Source organism: Puma concolor, chromosome D1 (genome assembly GCF_028749965.1).
Source record: "Puma concolor isolate L17-30 chromosome D1, mPumCon1.1.hap2, whole genome shotgun sequence".
Taxonomy (NCBI): domain Eukaryota; kingdom Metazoa; phylum Chordata; class Mammalia; order Carnivora; family Felidae; genus Puma; species Puma concolor.
Genome location: NC_141676.1, coordinates 78,593,617 through 78,619,651, shown reverse-complemented (window position 1 = coordinate 78,619,651; position 26,035 = coordinate 78,593,617). Strand labels below are relative to the sequence as shown.

The following is a 26,035-nucleotide window of genomic DNA, read 5'->3' as shown; positions in this document are numbered from 1 at the left end:
CCCCAGGGTCTGGCTTGCATGATTTTCTGAGATAGCTCTGTGGGTTCATCAAAGCCAGATTCTAGACCTTCTAAAAGTGCTGCTCAGATAGATGCCAAGACCCAGGGTCTGAATGTTGGGTCCATCCTACCTCTCAGTGGCCCAACTTGCGACCCTGGGAATTGGCATGGTTGGAGGTGCCCTCCTCTGACTCCTTCTCTTACTTAGGCATCTGCTCCCATATCAGGGTCTCAGAACAATCTTTCCTGACCATCCTATTTAACACAAGGCACTCTCTCCTCTTGCTTTGCTTTGCATTTCTTCAGAGCATTTATTACTTCCTGACCTTTTTTATTTACTCACCCATTGTTAGTCTCTCCCGCTAGACTCCAGTGAAGGAAGAGACTATGTTGTCTATTTGTTCACAGCCAAATCTTACACGTGTGGGACAGAGCCTGATACATAGATACTCAATGTTTGTTGAATGATTGTACCGACCAGACCCTAAAGGAGGTAACCAATGAGGCATATATTGGCCAATGTAATTGACTTAATTAATTTAACTTCTAAGCCAAGATTACTTGGAGGCTGGGTGAAGTTAAAAAAAAAAAAATCACCTCACACTACGAAACATTTACTATGCCCCTCTCTGCCTCCCACCCTCTTTGTATGAAATTCCCAGCTGTGGCTTAGGCCAACATGTGAGTATGAATGTCCTCTCCTGTCCCTGGGTTTCTTGATTCAGAACCTCAGCAGAAACATAGCTCTGACAACTTGTGGGTTTTCAAAGATGTTCCACATTCTCTGTCTCTGCTTTGCTGAAGATCCTGGTCACTGTCTTGTTAATCCCAGGCGCTTACCTCTTCCTGTCTCTACCCTCCCCATGCCTGTTTACTTCTCTCCCTGTTGGGATTGGAGTTTGTTGGCTCATTCCACATTCCAGGTATACTTAATCCTAGCCACAGTAGCTCAGCAGATGGGGTCTGAATCCCTCTGCTGACAAGGACAGCTAGGTAGGGACCTCCAATCTGCCATTTAACTAGCTCTCAGGGGAGTCCAGTAAGTAGAGAGACAGTCAAACTTTTCAGTATTCACGTTTCCCTTCCATGGTGGGGGCCTCTCTGTTTGGTGAACTTTAGATGCTACTGCTTTATTTCCAAAAAAACATTTTGGGTTTTCCCATCCACACAGCCAACAATAGAGATCAGTAGGAGTCTAGGGAGGGTGTGAGTATATGAGATCACAAGCTACAGAAACCCAACACTGTGAAGGGACTTGCAAAACCAGAGATACTTGGCCTTGGTTTGTACGAATTCATTTGATACTGAGGGTTCTCAGTGGGGAAGGAGGAAGGTGTAAGAAGGAACAGGAGTTGAACAGGTTAGGATAAAATGGTGACTCTATCTGACAGAAGTTAAAATCTGGTGTGTCTACGCTGATTGCTCACCAAGAATTATGGTATTTGTCTCAATCTGGAGTATCTTTTGCCCTGTTGCAAAGTATGCGTAATCAAGAAATGGGCTGCATTTCCTGCAGAAGATATGTTGTTTTTTTTTATTATTATTTTTCAAAATCCTGTGACTGTGGTGATGGTATGTCAACTTTAGAGCAAGACTTCACCTGATCTTTTATTTTTAATTTTTCCAGGGGGTATCTCTAACTACACCCTCCTTGTGTGACTCCAAATATTTTCTCCCCAGGATGAAAGGAAACAATGTATACTTAGGTATACAACTGCGTGCCTGTATTTTCAGTGATTTCAAGGCTCAACAGAAGGGTACTCCGTCCCCCTTTAGGGGCCCAAAGAGCCTGGAGAAAGGGGAATCTGTGTTCCCTCAGGGCCAAACACCTGGATTTAAGCCTCCACTTTTTCTTTTTTGTGCCATTTGTAACTGTTTCAAGTGCAAAGCCATCGAACACATTCTCTTTATTCCAACAATGGGGCTGGGGAAACATTAGAGGCAGAGTAAAAGCTGTTCAGTGTGCCTGGATGACTCAGTCTAAAATAGTATTATAGCTTGGCAACAAACCCACGTCAGGGAAGCTGGTGGGAGACTAAAATAAAAGTTAAATTGAGAGGGTAAATCATTTTATCAGGCTTAGGATTTTTACTTGATGTAATGAGAGTCTCAATATAAAATGAGTTAATTTGTCCGCCTAGGGGCATAGATACTTGAAGAAAAAAATTGAAAATGCAAACTCCAAGGAACCGGTGGTCCAAAATAAAACAATGCAGAACAGTGAAATCCTCCTCATGTAAATTTTGGCACAATATGTTTTCCTTGGGACAGCATGATTAAATGTAAGTATCCCTTGCTTGTCCCTGAGAAGGAAAACAACTACAAGGTTTTATTTTATTTTTTTCTCTTTTAAAGACTTTTCTATTGTGTTCGGTTTTCCTCTTCTTCTTCCTCCCTCTCATTTATCTTCCAGAAAAACTATGCTTGTTTTTGCACTGCAAAATGCAAACTGAATTCAGACTGTTCATAAAAGATGAAGCCAAACATATTTCTGCATTCCTGCCTATTGCTCTATGATTTTCCATGACTCAAACGTAGAGTGGGCCCCCAGTGCAGAGGGCAGATCCTTTGCTGACAGACCCACAGAGGGAAATCAGAGGGAAATGCTGAGCATTTCTTCTCAGCAATTGACCCAGTGGCTTTTACGCTTTCGCTCTTGGCTTCCCCTTTTCTGGCTTTTTCAGAGGACACTTTCCATTAGGCCAGATACATGCCTTATCCCACGGAAAGCAATGAGTAAATCAAGCCTTGGAAATGTATTGCCAGTTATTCCTTGAAGCCAATACAATTATGGAAGGAAGGGTTGGCCAATGCGTAGGTATCAAACACTTGATCGTGGAGAGTGGAGATTGGGCAGGAGAGGAAGACCAGATGCCTCCCCTCCTGCCTGGGAAGAGAAGTGTGTAAGAACAGTCTTCTTTTGGTTCTGCAGATGGCTTCTATGCCCCGGGAACACTTCATAGACAGTAATAATGTCAGTACAAATGCTACTGGTGACCTTTGAGGTAGGTCGGATTGCATACCCAGTGGCTCAGCTTTGTGGTCCAAGTGCCCTCAGGAAAAGGGAGGAGACACTCCCAGGTGCTTGGGCAGAACCCACTGTGACTCCAGGAGCACAGTGCGGCGGGCCCAAGACCACTCTCCTCAGATGGACATTGCCCCGGGTCATGCTGGGTGCCACACCACACGGCCACTGAGCTCCAATCAGAAACCAGAGTTTCACGCTCTCTTTGGGGAATGTCCTGAGTCCCATTTCTTCCTCACCACCTTCCTCAAGGCCCCACCAAACCTGGTCACTGTAGAATTGTCTGCTTGCTGTTTTCGTAGAGAGACGGCCATGATGTGTCTGCAGTGCCCCATCTGATGGAAGCATCCAAGCTTTTGTTTCCATTTCAAACAATTGTCTCTTAAACCATTTAGTTAATCTTTTCCAACTGATAAGCTGATGTTTCTCCCTGGACTTCATGTGGCTTAGGGATCTACTTGTTAACAAGCAGCATTTGTAAGTACTCAAGGAGGAACACCGTGATAGGTGGTTGTTGCCATAGCAACTTTTTTAAGAAAAAAAAAAAACTAACCTTGCAAATGGATATATAAGAAATTACAAGAAATTAAATTTTCTCCCTCAGAGAAGAATGAAACTAGAATTGCCAAGCCCTCTCTCAGCCTCATGAAAAGATTTGTATGAACGATTTCCATGCTTTGGATTGGGCTTAGCAAGCTGTGGGCTCTGAATTCCCAGAATAATGTTTCAGTGTGAAAATCAAACAGTTCTATTCTCTTCCAAAGCATTTCTTTAATTATGGAGGAGATGGCCAACATGTGGGACAATGTCACTGTCAAGCACGTAGAGGTTATATGTATGCAGCATCTTACTTAAAAACCTCACATTCGTATCTTTTAATGTATCCCACCAATAAAGATGTGCTATTTCCTTTTCAGAGCTGCGGTCTTTGCAACTTGATGTCAGCTTTTTCAGCTCTCGCAGCAGGGAAATTCAGGTGAATTCCAAACTGTGATTAGAGAGATCTGAGTGGAGTTAAAAGGAGTCAAACAATAGAAGAGAAGCACGCCCGCACAGACACATGCACACAGACCAACTGTGCGCAAAGATAAATTGCATCTGCGTATGACCGTGTTACCTCTTGTCATAAAGCAATGAATTTGCTAGGGATAGGTAAAGGTCAATGGGAGGGAGGAAAAAATTCTCTTTCTACTGCCAAAAGTAATAGAGAAAGGAAAAGGCACCTGTGACACAACGTTTCCTGGAGGAAGAAAGAGTGTTACTAAATGATATTGAACGTTTAAAAATATGATGAGAAGCAAAAGCAAAAATTAAATGGTGTGTGCTTGTGAGGTGAACACAGAGAATGGAGAACGGCCTCGATTGATGCGTAGATGGATCGAAGGTTGTTGGATTGTTCTCTCCCTGCTCCTCTTCCTATTTTCTGACTGTATTTTCTTTGATGGAGAAAATGATAGGCTTGATAATACATAATGATAGATGTCCCAAGATCAAACTTCATTAGATCCTTCTTATTCAGTAGCATGAAACTGTCTGGTCAAAAGCAGTCCCATATGTGACCTTAATTTAACAAGTGATTAGACCCAATCCTAGTGCTTTGAAGTATCTTTGGCTATCAAGATCAAGCAGGATAACATTTTAAATAGGCTTTTACTATCCGTAGATTTCCTGAAAATCTGCACTACTGGGATTCTCCTTGAAGCTGCCCAAAGCCATCCATCTCTTTTTTATGTCTTTCTTGGGGTGGCTTTTCCGTTCCCCAAACAAGATTTTCCCATTTACCCGTATGCATTTGGACGTGAAACCCATGCAACACCGCTGCTTTCTCAATGTCACCTGTGCTTCTTGTGGCCTTCCTCCCCTTGGGTCTCGGCTGGCTTTGCGTGTACCGAAGTTCCTATCACACATTATTGATTCAACCACTTTAGAAGAAGCAGGCAAACTCCATGCCTCCCATCTAGTTAGTAATATTTGAATAAGGAACGGCAGCCTCGCTGCATCCTTACCGGGATAGAGAAGAGAAGAAAACATGGAAGAAATGAGTGAGATAAAATCAAAGAATAAGGCAGAACCGCCCACTCAAATATTGTTTAACCGGGTACCTACATAATACAAAGTATTTTACTTGCTGCTGTAAAGGATACAAAAAGTGATAAGACAGCCTTCTACCCTAAGACTCCCTATGGCTGCTATCCTCCCTCTCACCTTGGCATTCAGGAAAAATAATCTACCCACCTAATTTCCCTTTCGCCACTTCCCCACTCCATCCTCAGCACACGCTATAATTTGGTGTCTTCCCCCAACCACCATCAAATGCCAGATGTGAGAGATCACTGCCTTTGTTCCAGGTAGCATTTGCTCATTTGATGGGGTTGCCCCCACACCCCCCGTCCCCCGCCGAAGTTTTCTCCTTCAGCTCTTTCAGCTGCTCATCTCCTGACTTTATTCCTCTCCCCTTGAATTTTGATATCCCCAGGATTCCATTCCCATCCCTTCCCTTCTCGCTCCTCACTGTTTGGACACTCGCAACCACATTCATTCCACCAACGCTTATGTGCCTTTCTCCCCGCCCCGTATAGACGGTCAGCGCTCCTTCCTGGTCTGCAGCTCTGACTCTCTGGCTGGCAATGAGACATCTCCACTTACGTGCCCCACGACATCTCAAATTCAACATATTCAAATTCAGACCCATCATTTGCTTCCCCACCATCCTGTCAGGAACCATGCTCCTCCCCCTACATTCTTTTTTCTCTGCAAATGATTCCATCACCCACTCAGTCATGAATCTAGAAGTCTGTGTTTGGCCCTCACTCCTTTCTCACATGGAATTAATCACAAAGTTCATTTGGTTTCTGGTTCCTAAGTTCTTTCCCATGATCTCCATTTCTATTGCCACCACCTTCGCTCACACCCAGTTCGCACTGTCTCTTACTGAGGCTGAGACATCCTCACTGGCCTTCTGGCTTATGCTGTCCTATCTCCAATCCACCCACAGCTATTCGGTTGTTAGAGTAAAAATAGAAGGAAAAAAATCCTAGAATACATTACAGATCATGTCACTTCCTTGCTTAAAATGCTTTGATGTCTACCCATGGTCTTCAAAATTAGGACCACATTCCTCTGCATGGTGACTGAGCCAGAGAAGCCCTGTCCCACATCTTACTGAGCCCCACCTCTTACCCGCTCCTGCCAGGACTGCTTCACTGTCAGCCTTGCCCATGATGGACAGTTCCCTGAGGACCTAGTTGTCACTATAGAGCTTCCCCGGAATAATTCCCTAGCATGAAATGGAAGTTTCCTCCAGCAAATACATTGCATAAAGGGCTTGGATTTTCACAGTCAGGCAAATCTGGTTCAATGAGTAGCTGGACAACCTTTTGTGGCCTCATTTCTCTCACCTATAAGCGAGGCTGTTTGTATCCACTCTCAAGTTTGTTGTAAGAATTTAATATTGAAAATAATAATAAAAGCTGGTGTTACGGGCATTTTCTATGTGTTGGGACTATTTTAAGCATTCTACATGTATTCATTTAATCGGTGCAGCTTATGATGTAAGTGCAGTTGTAATATCAATTTCACAGAAGAGAAAGTCAAAGCACAGAAGTTAGGTAGCTTGCCCATGGTTACATTGCTAATAAGTAGGGAAGCTGGGATTCAATGGGATAATGTATGTAAGATGCCTTCTATTGAGCACTCAATGAAGGCTGTTTGAACCTTTTCTTTTCTGCTATATGCTCAACTCTCATCTGGGGCTTGTGAGGGGACCCTGAAAACTAAATAAAAATACCTAGTATTTATTAATCCATTATTTGCTGCATTTTGAGTACCTACTTTATAGACATTGTCTTATTTGAGACTCACTACAACTAAGGAATTGGAACTATCACCTCCATTATACAGAGAAGGAAAACTGAGGCTGGTAGGATTAGGTAAATCATCCAGAGCCTCCTGTCTCGTGGAGGACCGAACCAGGACCTACATCTGATGCCAGAGCTCACACTCACAATAATATATTGCCTCAAATAGCATTAGAAGACATGTAACATTGTTCACAACCTTGCCTGGGGGTACTGAAAACGTATCATAACAGTTACAAGCCAGAAGCATTAAATACACAAAGAAAGTAAACCATGGAGGAGCACAAAACAATAGAGCAGCGATCACAGTGAGGCTCTGAGAAGGAGTGGGTTTTGAGTTGGGATTTGAGAATAGTGAAGAAAATCCACCAGTCGAAGAGAAAAACCCATTTTGAGATTGGAATGGCATGCATGAAGACATGACAAATGCAGAGATCTGGTCATGGATAAGGAAGTATTTTATCGTCTAGAAATCTAACGAGTGAATACAAGATATTGTGAGCCAGGTACAGGGAAGAAATGGATGTTTGGGGTGAGGGCGAAAGTCCCAGTGGTGTCACTCTCGATGGCGCCCCAGATTAAAAGCAATTTCCACAGTTGCAGTTGGTGAGCTTGCTTGGTTGGAATCTGTCCTATATTGTGTCGAAAAGGCAAATGGAATAAAGAGCGGTAATATTTTTGAGGATTATGAGCTGCCTGAGTTAGGGTTGCGCTTTTTACATTTTCAGCACACTTAACTCAGTAAACAGTCTTCTTTGCGGAATGGTGCAAAATGAGCTCTTTTACTTGTCTGATTATCCCGTGGCCATTCATAATGGCGTGGGCGGTCCTTTCTCATTGCGTAGCAGTCAGCAGATACCCAAGGCCCAGGTTAGTAATTCTGCTCGTATTTTTTTTTTTTTTTTTACAATGATGAACATTGATTTATCATGAAAAAAATTCACAGAAAGGAACTGTAGCGTGTTCTCAGTTAAAGATTGCAAGAAGAACGTAAGCATGGACTGGGAAACAGTGGTTCTCATCATATGGAAGAAGGCCTTTCCTCCAGCCCACTGCTTTGACACAGAATTACCCTTGATTCACAATTTTGACTAGCTTCAAGTTTTATTTTCCAGTCTAGGTAGGTTTCCTTCCCCCTCTTCAAAGAATATGGCCACACATGAAGCTTTGGAACCTGTCAGGTGAAGAATTCATCTCAGTCATATAATTACTGGGCTGAGCAAGTTAGATCAAAGTGAGGGCATTGGATAGCTATAGGACATTGCTTCAAAGGGTAGTTAAACTGCAAACAATATAAAGGCTTTATTGTCCCCCAGTGAATGCCATTTAAATCATCAAGAATCATTTCCCATAAATGTATGGCAAATAGTGGGATTTGAGTTCCCGCTTGAAAAAGTCTGCATTCAGACATTCATGGAAAGCAAAGGAACGTTTTTCTATCTGCCATTATAAATTCTCATTTCCGGGCATGAAAGCCTTAAATTGCCGGGAGTGTAGGTTTGGGTTTGGGTTTTTTCAATTATAACCAAATATCTCTGTAAACCTCTTCATGTTTCATAGAGCTAGTTAAGCAATTTCCCCTTAGATGTGTCTTTGATGTGAAAATAAACACAGGCTGAAGTGAAAGCTGAGGTCCTCTCTAAAAGCGTATCTGTCTATGTGGTTCATGGTTGCTCAGGCTGACATTAGACCAGAGAAGACACACGTCAACACTCTAAATTGAACCTAGACACAGTTGCTATAAGAAAAATACTTCTTCAGAAGTTTCAAGAGAATGATGGCATCAATGCCAAGAACATCAAAGGAGCTGTTTGGTGCTTTCAGGTACTTTGCCAAACTCCCTCTAAATGCTGCTTAACATTCCTTTGTAATGGAGTTAAAAATGGGCCTGAAATTGCGGGGACCTCTTAAAAGGTCTGCTCATCCTGGCCCTGTCTCCAGGTGATTGCACCCCAGCCGGTTAGTACGTTGTGGCCCTGGGTTGTCCGAACATGACTCGGATGGAAGTCTTCCTTTCAGAATGTTTTCGTGCACTGAGGGGAGAATTGGTGGTGATGTCATCTCTGGACCACCCCCCCCCCCCCCGCCCCCGTATGCGGTGTAGAGGTATGTGGAGACAATGGAACCCTGTTAGCACACTGCTGTCACGGAACTGCGGCCTCACTCGTAACTCATATAATGCTCTGCTTTCACAAAGGGCCATGGAAGAGCTGGGTGAATGACCACACGTGGAAAGTGGAAAGAGAAACCAAAAGAAATGTGTGCCTTTCACCTCTCCTCAGCTTTTCAATTTTAATCAGTCAAGAAAAGTATGCATTCACCTTGTGAAAACTTTAGGGTGAATGTAATTACTGGCTTCCGTACATCTTTGTTGCAGTTGAGAATTGTTTGTTGCAAGTAACAGACGTGGTGGTTGTAAAGTACACGGAGGAAAGAAAGAAAAAGAAAGAAAAGAAAGAAAGAAAGAAAAAAGAAAAGGAAAAGGAAGAAAAGAAAAGGAAAAGAAAAGAAAAAAGAAAAGAAAAAAGAAAAACTGGGAGATTTATTGGAAGGTACAGGTGTCTCAATCACAGGAAATATAAGTGAGTGTCCCAGAGTCCTAGAACCAGGAATTGGAAACCTTCAGGAATCTCCCTTCTGTCTCTGTCTCTGCCTCCCTCCCTCCTGCCTTCTGTCTGGCAATGCACTTTCTCCTGTTGGGCTTGCTCTCCGTGTCTCTCACTGTCCACAACTGAGAATGACTCCAGTAGGGGCAGCCCTGCATACCTTTCATTGCAAGGGCACAGAGACTGCTGAGAAGGTCTTCTTTCCCAATTACGAGAAAAGCATTTAATTTGTTCAGCTTGAGTCAAATGTCCACTTTGATGCAGTCTGCTGAGGCTGGGGGAAACGGGATGTCCCATGATCAGAAGCCCTCAACCCGGAGATGTGGGGTCAGATTCTCAGAGGAGAGTTGTGACCAAGGACAGACATGCTGGATCACACATTCACTTTAGTCTTAACTACATAGATCGTCTATGTTCTGTGTCAAAAAAAAAAAAAAAAAAAGAGAGAAAACAGACATATGAATAAAATGGGGGGAAAAACCATCACTGCACCATCAGAACATCTTGAAGTGTTTCCTTCTAGATGTTTTTTGTTATTGTTTAAACAATATTGTTGATCTCCTATTTGTTTGGGCTACACTAAGGTGAGTTATAGTGGTCAAGACAGGGCTCCAGCCTCCCTCTCTAGGGCTTATTTTATAACATGAGAGACGGACTTAAAAATTGGAAGCAAATTAATGAAAATATTTAGAAATTATAAGGACCATAAAGAAACAATCAAAAGGTTGGCATGGGAAACAACAGTGAAAACGTCGTTTAGCCAGGTGTCCAGGGAAAATGGCAGCCAGGGTCACATTCAAGTAAGAAGTAAAGGAAAAGGAGGAGCCAGCTCTGATAAGAGGGGAATGGGTCAGAGGAGGCAGAGTATTCCAGTGAAAGGGAACAGTGTATGCAAAGGCTTGAAGCTGAAATCACCTTTGCTGTTTTAGAAATGTAAAAAAATAATTAAAAAATAAGTGATATAGTAGCGGAAGCTTGGGCGTGAGAAGGAGATCCCTTTTGTTGCTACAAGGACAACAGATTGGGGTGGGGAGAGGCAAAACGCACTGTCAAATTCTCAGAATGTGGTCAAAGGATACTTGGTAGCCTGCTGTGTTGGAAGCAGTGGGGGCTGGAAGAATGAAGACTGATCTGAGAGAAAGAAGCTGGAAGGACAGGGACCTTTAATACCTGTTCGAGTCAGAGAAGCCACTGAAGATGAAGGAGACATGCCTCCAGGGAATTAGGGGTGGCTGTGTTTTGTGTTATTTTACAAAAAGGTGAGAGCTCTCTAGTAGTCATGTTCAAGCCCCCAGATAATTAGTAGACAACCCTGGAATGGTATTAGGGCACTCTCTCTGCCGTCTGGGTTTTCCTGATATTCAAATTGACCAAGGTTTTGGAATGCGTCCAATTCCTGCCAGCATAAGAAAAGAATAGCAGCCTCTTAAAACACTCAGGCTGTCCCTACCTCTCTAGGAGCTGTCAGCTCTACAGTTGGACAAAGAGTCGCTAAGAATCAGCCCTAGGGTTTATAAAGGGGGTGTGGTTCACAGCAATGGCAGAGGATCTTAGATGTCCCATAAACTGACTCATCTGATGTTCCCAGACCACTGAGCGCCCCGTAAGTCAGATCACCAGCTAGTTCAGGGGGGCTCCCCTAGGCTAGTGCTGGATGGGGTTAGTGGGAGGAGATGAGATGTAGAAGTATTCTGTCTTCCACTGATTTGGCGTGATATTGAAGTGAAAAAAACTCACAGACCCGAATCAATTACCAAAAACAAATCAGAGAGTGCTAAAATCATTAAAGCGGGAAGAAAGAACGTAAGGTAGAAGGGCAAAGCCTCGCCAAGGAGGTGGACCTTGAGCTAAGCCCCTTAGAACGAAAGCTTCCAGACAGGGCCCTCCGGCTAAAGGAGAGAGAGAGAGAAGCCACTTGATTAATGATGCTCAATTCATTGTGCATTCTGCTGAGGAAGACATTTAGAGATTTCACGAGAATTGCCAACATTTTATACATAGCATTTACTTTGGAGTCACTTCGATATGTTTTGGGCAAAAAATGAGTCATGAGTAAAGTATTTCATGCACAAAGCAGTTGGGTTTTTCAAGCTTTGGTAGAATATTCTGTTCATTTTTCTGCTAAACACGGAGAGTCAATCTCTGAAAGATGGCCCCTGCAGGTCCCCGCCTTACAACAATTGCAGCAACTCGTCAGGATGACTAAGGATGTAGTCAGCAGGATAATCACGCTGGTTATCACTGAGTAGATCTGGAATGACATTAAAATAGTAGCCAATGTGGGAAAATAATTCTACTTTGAACTTTTTGATTTAAACGTCCCCCTGTTGTTAAACAACAGCTTTTGTTGACACTGTCACCAGCAAAATATCAGAATATCACAAAGCATCATATTTATTCACATATCAGGGGGCACTTCATTGGAAGAGAAAGGAGAGCGATTCCTTTCCTATCTTGTCCAAGCAAAGTCTCCTTCCCTCTGCGACCGTCATCCCATGCACAACCGCAGAAAAACCATCGCATTGCATTGTTACTTTTTGCTTTGTTTCCAGACAGACTGGTCAATCTCTTTTTGTTTCTTGGGGTTTTTTTTTTTTTGGTTTTTTGGTGTTTTTTTTTTTTTTTTTTTTTTTTTGTCCTAACATTTATTGAGCATTATGTTCTAAGACCAATTTTCCAGGCTGTTTATGTGCTTTAACCACTTGGTCCTCACGGCAGCCCTATGACATGGACAGTCTCACAGAATTATATACTTGGTGCCAAATAAATACCTTTGAATGAATGAGCAGACAAATTCCCTTTACAGATGAGGAAAAGCCCCTGTTGTTGTCTTCAGTTTGCCTTTGTCTGGCACATGCCTGGCACATAACAGTCAGGATAACAACAGGAAACGTCACCCAGGCTTGGGTTCATGTTCCACCTCGCCTCCCAGTAACAGAGCACTGCTCTGAGCTGGAAGCATAGAAGGTACTCTACGTATATGGTTGCGTCCCATCATGCAGGTAGGTAAGTGACTGGTCCAAGCTTCTACGATAAATTTCAGGAGAGCAGTGCGTACGTCCCAGGTTGAATTCCATGCTCTTTCGAAATCCCACGTCCTCCCATTGGCCTCCAGAAAATAGGATGTCTTCCTGTCTTTCCTTTTTTCTCAGTGAATACTTTGTAGGTTAACGATAAACTGGCAACATTCTCCAAGTGGAATTGGTGGAATTGTCCAAACTGAGAAAACGCTGTGATGAAATACACTTCCTCCGCACTGTAACGAGGAGTGTTTCTATAGCCAATTCCAGCTCTTCTACTGACTCTTCCACAGCCAACCATGAAGCATAGGAGGGGGCAGGGAGGCATTGAAGAAATTTTGAATATGGGACATTTGGTGTTTAGTATCTTTAGAAGGACAGTGTTCACTTATTTTCTCTGGAAGATCCTAAATTGGCAGCGTTCTTGCTTCCATATAACATTTTGTCTTGGATTTCATGAAGAGTAGGTCTTGTCTTCACTCGGATTGTCACATTTTTCAGAGTTCAAGCATTATGGAACAAAGTTCTGGAACAAATTTCCCAAACAGATCTCACAGGCCTTCCCTGACACCTTTTACAAAAAAAAAAAAAAAAAAAAAGACGTTCCTACTTTTTCTTGAAAGAGTAGAAGCATAAGTTACTGAAAACCATACAAGATATGTGCCCTCACTTTCTTCCAGCCGTAGTGCTTTCACTCATATAGGGCGTGGAGTAGAGCTGGGGCTAAGAATTACTCCCCAGCTTTGGAGTCCCTTCAACAGGCCCCACAAGAGCAAGAGTCTGTCACAAAGCCTCATGCGCCTCTGCCCTTTTTGTTTATACATGGGTGACAATGTGGTTACAGTTCTTGGGGCTTCACATTCTTCTGACTTCAGGGTTCAGAAGAACATGATCACTCAAGCAAAACTCCAGCGGAACCATTAAATTGCTTGGGAATTGGAAATAAAAATGTTCCCACAGCCACAGCCTTCTTCTTACCGCTGTTTTACTGCTCAATAGTTAGAAGGATCCAGTTTTCCAAGTTCTGAGATCAACCCACCAACTACTGTGTGAACACCTGTGATTGTGGTAGGTACTGAGAGGAACGTAGTCAAGCATAAGGTACAATGCCCACCCTCGAAGAGCTTAAAATCTAGTCGGGCAAACCTAAGTACTATGCAGACAGAAGACAATACCTCACAATACAAGGTAGCTCAGAAATCTACAAGGGCCAAATAAGAAGTGGGAGCTTTTGCAAAAGCCTCAAAACCCCATCTAGTTAGTTTGCGGCAAGAGAGTCAAGGAGGAATCGACTCACCTCCTAGTACTGTGTTGAGCTGGAATTTACTGTTCCAGGATCCCAAACTTTCTTACATTAGGAATCAACTCAAGAGTCATAAAGCATTTGAAGGATTGGTCTATCCCCACCCCATCACTAATCAGCCGTGAGTAAAATGGCCTGAGGAAAGTTTACAGAAGATGGGACCAAGATATTCATTCGCTTGAGTATCTCAGAAGCGGTAAATTCAGTTCTTATGCTCATGCCCTGCTAAGAAAGAAAGAAATCTACTTGGGGGAAAAATGTGACCTATGGACTGAATTGTTACCTTTGTGTGGCATGTTCCCTGTTTCTAGGGCAGCCCAGAAGACAAAGAACACATTTATTTTGTGGAAGAGGATAGAGAGCAGGGCAAGAAACAGAAACCAGGGGATTGCACAATAATGGCATTTTTAAATCCCTCCAGGAAGTTTACATTTCGAGTCCTGTGGAAGAGCAGAGTACAGCTGTTCAAAAGGAGAGTATACTGAGGGACCCCGGCCCCAGCTCCGCCATGTGCCGGATTTCCGTCAGCCACAGGCACCATGTCCGCACCTCCTTCTCCAGCTCTTGGGGCAGGCCGGTCACTCTGTCAGGACCTGGCCCTGAGCAGGCCTAAGCCTTCCCCCGGCAGAGACCACAGGCCTCAGATAGCATCGAGGTGTTCACAGGGAAGAATCAGAACAAGGAGGAGTGAAAGGAAACAAGCTGCTGGATCTCAGCAGAGTGCAGTGATTTAGTATGCAAACCAGTCCAGACTTGCTGTGTTGAAATCACTCCCCAAAGAAGCCCTTTCCTTGAATGGCCAGTGAAAGGGTGATATTATAATCTCACAAACTCAACGTAACAAGTTTGGGGTGCAGATTTATTGTACAAAACGAAAACTGCCCCTTAGTCTGTCTTGGTGATGGAAAAAGTGTAAATAGTAACATGTAGCGCTCATTTGAAGCCTTTCCATCCCGCCACTAGCTTAATCATCTGTGTATTTCCTTCAGGCCAAGGGCGATTTGATAGGATATGGTGCAGAATTCTCTCTGGATGCCTACTAAATCTTTCAGAATGACCAAGAGACCCTTTGTCTCCTCCCTTTCTTCTACTGGAGCCTTGAGGGTGATGTCCTGAGCTTTTTCCTGTCAACCTCCAACCAGTGATGTCACCACTTTTTCCCTGCTGTCCGTCCCCGCGAGTCCCAAATGCCCTTACCCTTGCCCTGTGTGTGCAATACATCTTCATTCTGTTACCCTTTGGTCTTGGTTCTCTGTGCCCGCTGTGTCCACAACGGTGTCAGCATGTGGCAAGGGGACGGCTGAGAGGAAAGCAAGTGGGGGTGGTTAGTGATGAAGAACGAGGACTTTGGAAGCAGACATCCCTGGCTTGGCACCCTGCCTCCGTGTCATTCACTGTGTAATCTGAATGTCAGGAGCCCCAGTCTCTTCACTTATAAAATGAGGATCAGGATACACGTTCAGAGAGCTGTGGGAAGATTAAACTAGACTCTATGCCACTCGTATTTTAAGAGTACCCATCTTAAAATACCCATCCATACACAGCGAGTATTAGGTAAGAGCCTCTGGTGGGTCTCAGGTGTTCTTGTTATTGAGGGCCCCTTCTTCTCCCTCACCCAATTAAAAAAATTTTTTTTAAGTTTATTTGTTTATTTTTGAGGGACAGAGAGACAGAGACAGAGACAGAGAGACAGAGAGAGAGTTTGCACAAGCAGGGGAGGGCAGAGAAAGAGGAAACAGAGGATCCCAAGCAGGCTCCATGCTGCCAGCACAGAGCCTGATGAGGGGCCCGAACTCACGAACCGTGAGATCATGACCTGAGCCAAAATCAAGAGTCAGATACTCAACTGACTGAGCCACCCAGGCAAACCCTCCCTTGCACAATTTAAAAATAGTATTTTATGACTCTGTTGACGTAAAGATAAATATATTATTGCTATGTGTTAAAACATTTCTTCAACCTAAAATTTCAGTTTTTCTTCTGTTTTTAAAAGAAATGCAAGCAATTTTGTGGGCCCCTAAGACTACCATGGGCCTTGGGCACTGTCCTGACAGTGTCTAATGGGTAAGTCAGCCCCGAGTAAGAGATCTATTTGTGGAGACTCTTCCCTCTACCATTTCGCTGTTATTAACTGCTTTCTGGAAGTTGCTGGTCCTTTCCCCAACCCCGGCTAGCCCAATCACTCAAAAGTTCCCAGTGTGGAGCTCCTAACTCCCCTAGGCCTGTCCCTCCTTCTCAGTTTAAACCCAGCTCTTCATTCCTCCATTTGAGCCTCATTTCTTGGGACTATTCTTGGCCTGGTAAAACAGCAATGATTTTTCTGATAAACTATTTCTCACTGAGGTATTAATGACTAACTGGGTTCTTTCTCTACTCCTTCTAGAATATCTGTATTTTGTCACAGAACTTTTAGAGACTCTATACCGTAATTCAAAGCCATATATCTGTTGGAGAAATTTTAATGCAGCAAAGGAAATACGTCAAAGTAAAGGTTGAACTTTGAGAATCATTGACTGTATTGTGCCAGTAGTTTGGTATCTACTGGGGCTGTGCATTTGGTGGGTCTTGGTGACATAATTTGATTAGAAAGTTCTATGAAGCAGGACACAGACTGTCCCCCAAAGTCTCTCGGTGAAGTATGGAGTCCTGAAGGAATGTCTTTGATCTATTGGCACAATGCAGTCACTTAAGGAGGACTTCTGTTCCCCATTTTGTCATCCACCCAGCTGTGCTGGTCCTGACACCACACATATGCCTAAAAAACCATTCTTACTCCCTCAGTGCCTGTTATTTTCTAGGTCTGGGCAGGAAAGTGTTCTAAGAGATAACACTGTTTATAAAGGATACCACTGATGCCATTGACTACACAGGACAGGCTCTGCTGTGGAGACACTTGGTTTGATTCCCGGCTTTGCTGTGTGTTATTTGCGTAACCTTGAAGTCTCAGTCTCCGCACTTTTATTTTCTCATCTGTAAAACTGGGGACGGGGAGGGCGCTGCGTAGGAAAGATATCAACTTCATGGAGGTGTGGTGACGATTCTTAGTTGTCGTGAGGATTATCCATACAAAGAACTTCCCATCATGCCAAGCACACATGCCCTCAATAAAGGACTATGCTATTATTATTATTATTATTATTACTATTATTATTATTACCGCCACCACCGCTACCACAGCCAGCGCTAATTCTGTTACTGCGTCTCCAATCCGGATGGCTTAGAGAAAGTGCCCTGCTGCTTCCCACTTCTTAGGGAGGGGCCCGAGCAGTGGGAGAATCTGGCAGAACAGGTTCTTTCAAAGCAGTGGAAAATAGATCAAAGGCAATAACCCAAACCTGGAAAAAGAGTGTACTCCTTTGTTTGTTCTTTCCTCGTTATGAAAAAACTTTCAAAATGTAACTTAGGCTGAAATAAACATTGTGGCCCCTCCTGAAGTAACATGGCTGAGCCTCTCTGGTCTGTGTTCTTCCTGACCACCCCCTCCCCCCCCCCCCAAGCACTGTTGGGGGCCCCTCTTGAGTGTCTGCTGAATGTGGTGAGGGCTGACAGTCACCTTCCAGATTGCCTACGTTAGTGAGTTGAGAGCTTAGCGGTCAGCAAAACATGCAGGAGACAGTAGAGGTGGCGGAGTGGGGACCTTCACACCCAGGTGCAAAGTACGCCTATGTCTTGCTGCAAATTGCCCATCGCCCAAAGTGAAATCTCGCGGGACTTTGTTACGGGACTTGGTTAGGCCCCTTGGCTGAAGATACCAGAAGCCCAACTTGTATTCGCTCGAGCAAAAAGGGGCATTTATTCTAAAGATTCCACGGTGTACCGAGGAAAACAAGGCAAGAGACAGACAGACCTGGGATTGAAATCCAGCCCTCAAATGTTGCCAAAACTTGTGTCTCCCCTCCCTGTGTTAAGTCTTCTCTCTTTCTACAGACTCACTTCCTCTGTGGCTTTGGTTGACATGTTGCAACAACTCACAAGTTTTATAATGACCATGCAGCCATCCAAAGAAAGCCTGGTCTCACTTTCTCCAATTCCAGTATTCCCATGGAAGGAACTTATTGGCCCAGTTTAGGCCAGGTTCCTTTCTCTGATTACCAATTAGCAACGGGAAAAGGTAAAAACTGGCTATAGCAGCATGGAGCATCCACGCTAACTATATAGCGCTTGTGAGTGAGCAAAACCACAGATAAGGGATTATTGAAATAGGAATTGATGAACTAAATGACAAGAAACATACTGTTCACATTTGGCCCTGTAACTGCATCCTGGCCATTCCCATATTCCTAATCATTTTACCAGAGATACAGGATGTCTCTGTGTTCACTGCCCTTGGCCTTTTCGTGCTGGGCAGACCCTAGCCCTAAACAAGCTGATTGCAGCATAATATGTCGAAATGCCACAGGCTTTAGAATTACACAGACTCTGAGTTAAAAGTCTACCACTTACTAGCTGTGTGACACTGGGCAAGTTACTTAGCCTCTCTGAGCCTTGGTTTTCTTATGTATAAAATAATAGCTACAAATTAATACAGATCTAATGTTTTTTTGTAAAGACTAAGAAAAATAACCATACTTAAAGCAGTTGGCATATAATAGATGCTCAGTTAGGTTAATTTTGTTCTCTAATTAAGTTACCTAGAAATCTTCAGGAGGGTGAGGGAGTGGTAGTGAGATGGAAGGGAAAGAAAAGTGATAGAATTTTGTATCCGGGAAGTATCCTGCCTCAGGTTTTTTTATAATTATTCTGAACAAACATTAAATAATTTAAGTGGGTCCATGGCACTCGGAAAGCCGCACTTGGATAGATACACTTTAGAGGCAAACCAACAAGGATCTCAAGATCCATGGTGAATGTTTCGTTTCTTATTGATTTATTGATATGATCGTATGGTCCTTAATTCCTTTCCCTATGATATCTGAAGTCCATGTAATACAATCTAATCACTGAGTCAGTGCACGAAGTACTTCAGCATTTTGTTGTTAATGTTGCTGTTTAGAGAGGCTCTCCTCTTTGAGAACGTAGTAAGTCATTTTTTTGTAAACTGTAATTTATTGAGTTCTTACGACAACGACACTGTGCCAAGCTTGTACATGCATTGTCTCATTTCTTCCTATGAATTAAGGGCTATCGTCCCCATTTTCCAGATAAAGAAATTGAGGCTCAGATAAGTAAAGTGGCAAGGTCGCTTAGTACTCAGCGATAGAATAGGAATTTGAGCTCCAGGGCCTGAGCTCTGAACCAGTGGGTAGTACCAGTTTTCTGCACCTTGGTTTTGGCTTTAAGTTTTCGAGACCGGGAGCACAAGAAGTGAATCCCCAGGAAAATCTGTGCTTGGAGCGTCTCGTTTGATAAAGGATAATCTCATGGCTTCCTTGCACCCACACAGCGTTGCTGCATGGGCTTAAATGCAAAGCCGCAGAATTATAGGAAGAAAAATAGTAGAACAGCAGGCACGCTACCTGCTTGAATACAACAACTATGCTGATTACGTACTTGGAGGATAATAGTGATGAAGGGTTTCACCGATGAATCTGTGAAAAGAAGAACCTGGAAACTGTGTCTTAGCTTTCGACTCTTTGGTGTTTCCCATCTTGGTCAAAATTGTGCTCGCTCCCAGTTCTCTGCAGCGGAGTGGGGTTGTGTGTGCATGCGCGTGGAGTATTTGGGCCTGCTCCAGAGAACTCCATTTGGTGACGGGTTGTGGGTATTATCAATAACTCCTGACAATGTGTGAAGTATTTCTCATCCACTGACCTGTGTACCAATCGCGGGAGCCGATGGGATCTCGAACCACTAACTGACCTGCTCCTCCAGAAACAGTTTAATCTGTTTGGTCTGCACCAGTGTGAGTTTCATTATATTCCAGACTGTGCTCCATTTGTATCTTTTTCTTTTCGATTTTGTCCTGTGTATAAATGGGGGGGGGGGGGGGGACCCACTTAAATATTATGTCTCTTTTGACTAAAAAGCATTTCTGGATTAATAGCTCACATTTTTCTTTTTTATTCCCCCTCTGTTTTTCAGCTCCAGGGTTCCTTGAAAAGAAAACAAGTAGTTAACCTGTCTCCTGCCAACAGCAAGAGGCCCAATGGCTTTGTCGACAACTCATTCCTTGATATCAAAAGAATCCGTGTCGGGGAGAACCTCTCTGCAGGACAAGGGGGCCTCCAAGTAAATAATGGACAAAATCAGATGATGTCAGGGACCTTGCCCATGAGCCAGGCACCCCTACGGAAGACTAATACTCTGCCACCACATACACATTCTCCTGGGAACGGCATCTTCAACATGGGCTTGAAGGAAGTGAAGAAGGAACCAGGAGAGACTGTATCATGTAGTAAGCACATGGATGGCCAGATGACCCAGGAGAATATTTTTTCCAATAGGTACGGAGATGACCCTGTAGAGCAGTTGATGGATCCAGAGCTGCAGGAACTGTTCAATGAACTGACCAACATATCTGTGCCTCCCATGAGTGATCTTGAGCTGGAGAACATGATCAATGCCACCATCAAGCAGGATGACCCATTTAACATTGACTTGGGTCAGCAAAGCCAGAGGAGCACTCCCAGACCCTCCTTGCCCATGGAGAAGACAGTGATCAAAAGTGAATACTCCCCCGGCCTGACCCAGGGTCCTTCGGGCTCTCCTCAGATGAGGCCCCCATCAGCCGGCCCTGCATTCTCCATGGCCACCTCCGCCCTCTCCACTTCATCCCCAGTCCCTTCTGTCCCGCAGAGCCAGGCTCAGCCTCAGACAGCCTCAGGAGCAAGCCGGGCCCTGCAGAGCTGGCAGGAGGTGTCCCATGCCCAGCAGCTCAAACAGATCGCTGCCAACCGTCAGCAGCACGCCCGGATGCAGCAGCACCAGCCTCCCAGCTGGTCAGCCTTGCCCTCTTCCGCCGGGCCATCGCCGGGCCCATTCGGGCAGGAGAAGATCCCCAGCCCTTCTTTCGGTCAGCAGCCATTCAGCCCGCAGAGCTCCCCCATGCCTGGGGTGGCCGGCGGCAGCAGCCAGTCGAAGGTGCTGGCTAACTACATGTACAAGGCCAGCCCGTCGGCCCAGGGCGGGCACCTGGATGTGCTCATGCAGCAAAAGCCTCAGGATCTCAGTCGAAGTTTTATTAACAACCCGCACACGGCCATGGAGCCCCGTCATGGCAACACTAAGCCTTTGTTCCATTTTAACTCAGATCAAGCAAACCAGCAGATGCCTTCTGTTTTGCCTTCCCAGAGTAAGCCTTCTCTCCTACACTACACCCAGCAGCAGCCGCAGCAGCCGCCACAGCAGCAGCAGCCACAGCAACAGCAGCCACAGCAACAGCCGCCACAGAGCTCGATTTCAGCTCAGCCGCAGCCGCAGCCGCAGCCACAGCCGCAGCCACAGCCGCAGCCGCAGCCGCCGCCATCCCAGCCTGCCCAGCCTCTGTCCAGCCAGCCTTTGCTAAGGTCACCCTTGCCTCTTCAGCAAAAGATCCTGCTTCAGAAAATGCAGAACCAGCCCATCACAGGACTGGGGTATCAAGTCTCCCAACAGCACAGACAGGTAAGGCCGTAAGTTTGCTACTCCAAACGCGGAGGACCCAGAGACCATTCAGCTGGGTCATCACGCTTTGGTTGCCGCTACATTTGTGTGGGGACGAGTCAAGACCACAAAGGGAGTGGTCTTGTTGGATTCCCAGGAAGGCCTTGTGAAGCCTGGCTCGCTTGGGGCATCTGGAGGCAAGAGTTAGTATTTCCTTGTAGAACAGTCACTGCCATTGGGATCTGCAGTGACCAAAGTCTCTTGCTGATTAAGAATGTTGCATTATAATTCATGCCTTTAGTGACGTGTCCAGTTGCCAGTAAGTTTCTGATACGCCCAAGTGTTTATTCATCCCGTCGGTGAATCGGTCACTAAGCGGACGTGAACATCGTCCTGAGTACCTGCCATGTGCAGGCTGTTGTGGTTATACGGGTATTAAAATATTGAATATTGAAATAAGCCCAGACACGGCGTTAAGAATATGTAATGGCCAGTATATACCACACCAACTGATGAAACGTATAAATGCCCAACCCATCATAATAGCTGTGACTCCATGCTGGTGCATTAAATAAGGTATGGGCCCTGTCTGCAAGCACATTCTGTGGAGGGAAACAGGCCTTAAAACTACCATTTTAATACTATGGAAAGGGTAATAACATGATAGCCCAGTGGTTGGGTGTCTTACCCTGCAAGGGGAAGTGTTTTGGAGAAGGTAATGCCTGCGTTACATGTAAAGGATGAAATCGTCATCACTACACAAACGAAAAAAATATCTGTGGTTACCTTATATCCTGTGATTAACATAAAGCAGGAGTTTTATTCTGCCCCAGACATGAATAGGAGGAGGAGATAGCTCTGTGCCTCCAGAGCACATATTGGTGAGTAAGCTCAGATCCCCAGGGAACTTGAGAGAGGAAACTCTTCCTGGAAGGAAGGAAGTCTGAATGTTGCTTTGTGCGTGTAATTTGACGGATCTGCACTGGTTTCCCAGCACAAAGACAACACGCTCCATGTCAAATCAGTATGTCAGGATAGTATGACAGCACTGAGCCTAATTCCAGTCACATTCCTAGAGTAGTTTTCATGGCTACTGCCCAGAAAAGAATACCACAAGGCACCACAGACTGTAGCCAAGCTCACCTTTGCCCTAGATATGTGCCAGGAGAACCCTGGGCTCAACTGGGATCCAAGAGCTCTGCACCAAGTAAAGCTTGGCCCTCTTAGCCACTTAAGAGGTGTATGTGGGGTGCAGCGGGTGGGGGGGAGGGTGTTAATTGCAGTTGACGAGGAAGGGACCTGAGGAGACTCGTGAGTATATTTTCAGAGTTTCTTCTTAACGCAGGTAATTTGGGGATCATTTATAAACAAACGGTATTGTGGAACTACTTCCTAACAGCGTGGATAGCCTTTGTAGTTTAGACGAATCTGGGTTCAGATTCTTAGTCTGACATTCCCTAACTGTGTGACCTCAAGCAAGTCACTGGACCTCACTAAGCCTGAATTGTCTCGCCTGTAAACGAGGCTGATTAACAATATATCCTAGGATTTTTTAGAATAAAATGAGATAATTTTGGCAATCGTGATAATCATGGAAAGGACCACAAAAGAGATCAATATTTTTTAACAAGTATTACTCTCATGTAGGAGATGTACTGGAGTAAGTCTCAAATTCTAACATAAACAGTTTTAGAGGAATAAAAGAAACCTATCCTTGATTCTTCACTTGATCTTAGCCAAAAGGCCGAGAAGCGATATCCTTGATTCTTTTATTGTCCAACAGTATGGGGAGTGGGGAGCGATTTACCCTCCCTAGGCCCAGACTTCAGATCATAAAAATGGAAATAATAAGGAAGGAGCTAAATAATAATTTATAGTTAATAAAGGTAGTATCTGTTATGTACCCTGTATGGCATGGCACGTGTCTCTCTTACTTACAGTATCTCATTTCACCTATATGAAGGAAATACCGTTATTTGCATCTTACAGGTGAGGCAATTGAGGCACAGAGGGGTTAAGTAACTTTTCCAAAGTCACACACTCTGCTACTCTAAAGTAGCAGAGCCAGGAATCCGATGATCTACTTTGAAGGCTGTACTTTCAGCCACTAGGCTCTACAGCTCACAGGTAGGATTTGTTGGGAAATGAATGACCATTTGAGGGTCACGGTGAAATTCTGAGAAATAATATTTCTTATAATATTGAACCATTTTTACATAATCTGCAAAGTAGATTAAGTCCTTTGGGGAGAAAGAAACTCTTCATCTCCAACCTTCAAAGCTGTTAAAGAAAAGAATAAAAAAAAAATGTCTGCATGACTGTTGACCCTCCTGAGGCTGAACATTATGGAGCTAACCAAAAAAGGAAATTTACAAGAAGAAACATACCTCTTTGGTGCCCCATCAGCTCTTCTTTGGGAGCCTTCCTGCTACCTCCAATATCCTTGGTCCTGCTTCTGGCTCCATTGCTCATATCAACTGTCTACCACATTCATGACCTCTTGGTCCTCACCCAAGCTTCCAGGACCCAAGCACACCAGTGGGTTCTAATGGCCAAATCAGCAAACATCTTTCAATGCCTTAGATAATAATTAACTTTTTCCAGTGAATGCGCCGCATATGATGCCACATATGGTAAAAATGAAAGCACCATTTCAAGCTAAAGACCCTTCTATACAGGCTGGCCGTGGCTGCCTATTTACAGCTTTATCCTAACTTTGTAGATTGAATCAAATTGTCTCTTCCTGGTCAACAGTTCTAAGAGGGAGGATTCAGAAATCCTGTGCCTGAGTTGTAAGCAAGTGTACCAGAGCTCCATAGTCAAATACGTGTTGCCCTTTTAAAAGCATTCACCTTTGGGAGGCTGGACTTATGCTAATAAGGCTGCTATTGTTTAATACAGTTACGGGTTTTTTTCCCTCTGGTGATTGTCTTCAGAGCTTTTAGCACATTGAGTGGATTATTACCAGTGCAATAATATTCATCCTTGCCAGGGTGATCTTTGAAAACAGTCGAGATGGGTAAAGCTGCTTTGGGTCAAAACCAAGAAATAACTAATAGGATAGGACTGGATTTAAAGTTTGGTTTGCGAACTTTTTCTGAAGACAAAAATGAAAAATGAGTTCTTCCCAAGATGATAATTTTGAGAAGCAACTTTCATTTGGATGAGCATATTTTGAAGGTTTTTCTAATTCTTATTGTCTCATCTAGTATGTTGCCAATTATTCTCAGCTCAGGCAGCATAGTTTTAACCCCACCATTTATAGCAGACAGTACAAATATGTGTTCTCATTTCAGATTAGCAAACTCTCTGTTACTCAGGACCTAAGTTATAGGAGGGGAGAGATTGGGAATTAAGCAATTCTCAAGTTTATCAACTAGAGCATCTTAAATGAAAGCACTGGTCATGAATTTTTTCTGCTTGTCATACTCACTTTATGTCAAACATAGGAAGATTTACTATGGGATTTGCTAATTGGAGCCCTTTAGCCTTGGAAATGGTGGAAATCTGGGCTTTCTGCTGCAGGATGGTGGATTGAATTTGTCGAACAGTTGCTTGTAATTTACCCAGTGGAGTGTGCAGAGATGGCCTTCTCTTCACACTTTGGAGCTCTGCACCCAGACAGATCTACACGTTCGGGCAAGGAACAAATTGGGGGCAGGCTGTGCCCCTCTCTCTTTACTGGATACCCATCTCTGTTCTCCTAGATGTGAATGGTGTCTAGGACATGGATGTGACATAATTGAATTGTTGGAGACCTCTTTATTGTGCCATGCCTGGGTGGTTTCAAGTAATCCCTTCTCTGGAGCCTGAGAGAACAAATGGTATTTGGTATTTCACAAAATGTCTTCAGTGACTCTGTCCTGCTGATGTTTGGGGCTTGGCAAATGGAAACACCCCCTGGCTATAATTTCCTTCCCTTTCTGATTTGAAGGTTATGGGAGAGGGCAGGAGAAGGATAGAATGCATGCAGTTCTGATTTATCTTCAAGTCACTGAATACTTGTTTAAGGTGTGAAAGAGTTATTGGTTCACTAGGGCTCATGAGAGTTTAATCCAAAAGCTCTAACCTTTTGAACCAAAAAGTGATCTTTTTCAGAGCTGTATAATCAGACACTTAAAAGTGTAATTTTTTTCTAACATTAGATCCATGAAACTCAAGTGAGTTCTATATTTGGTCTAGAATTATCCCATCTCTAAAAATTCTGAGAGGGAATGCAGCCAGTGAATGGATGGTTTGTTATGACCGAAACATAAATTTGTACATTTCCTCCTTAGTTTAAAGCCAAGCTCCTCAATCATATATTAAGAATGTCACCCCACGCTCTCTACCTAGCCAAGTTTATCCTTCACTACTCTACATGTCAACCCTTGGCATAAATCAGACAAGTCTAATGTTCTCTCTTCTTCTTAAGGTAATTTTGTATATATCTGATCTTAAAGATGAGCACCCAGTTGAAGGTGAAGGAATCACTGTACCTCTCATCTACTGACAAATCCTTGTAATTGCCCAGTGAGAGTGCCAGAGAAGAGACAGAACCTTGAATCAGCTGGGAATGCCTTTTCTAATGGGAAAATAATTATGAATTCGATGTTCTGCAACAATATAACTTCCAAACCACCTCTTTGCTGGGGGCTACAGGTTGGGGAAAGGATCAGCTAGGTAGGCTAGTGCCAAGGTTTGGGTTTAGTGGCTAGAACCAGG

At 44.0% G+C, this 26,035-nt stretch overlaps 1 protein-coding gene across 2 annotated transcripts in view; it reads left to right on the top strand.

The window, feature by feature from the left end:
- Positions 1 to 26,035, top strand: part of MAML2 (mastermind like transcriptional coactivator 2) — a 347,944-nt gene that overhangs the window by 214,656 nt on the left and 107,253 nt on the right. For both annotated transcript variants that reach the window (XM_086678613.1, XM_025928559.2), the window contains exon 2: positions 19,832 to 21,352. In XM_086678613.1, the coding sequence (XP_086534739.1) occupies positions 19,832 to 21,352 (1,521 nt within the window). The remainder of the gene's footprint in view (positions 1 to 19,831; positions 21,353 to 26,035) is intronic.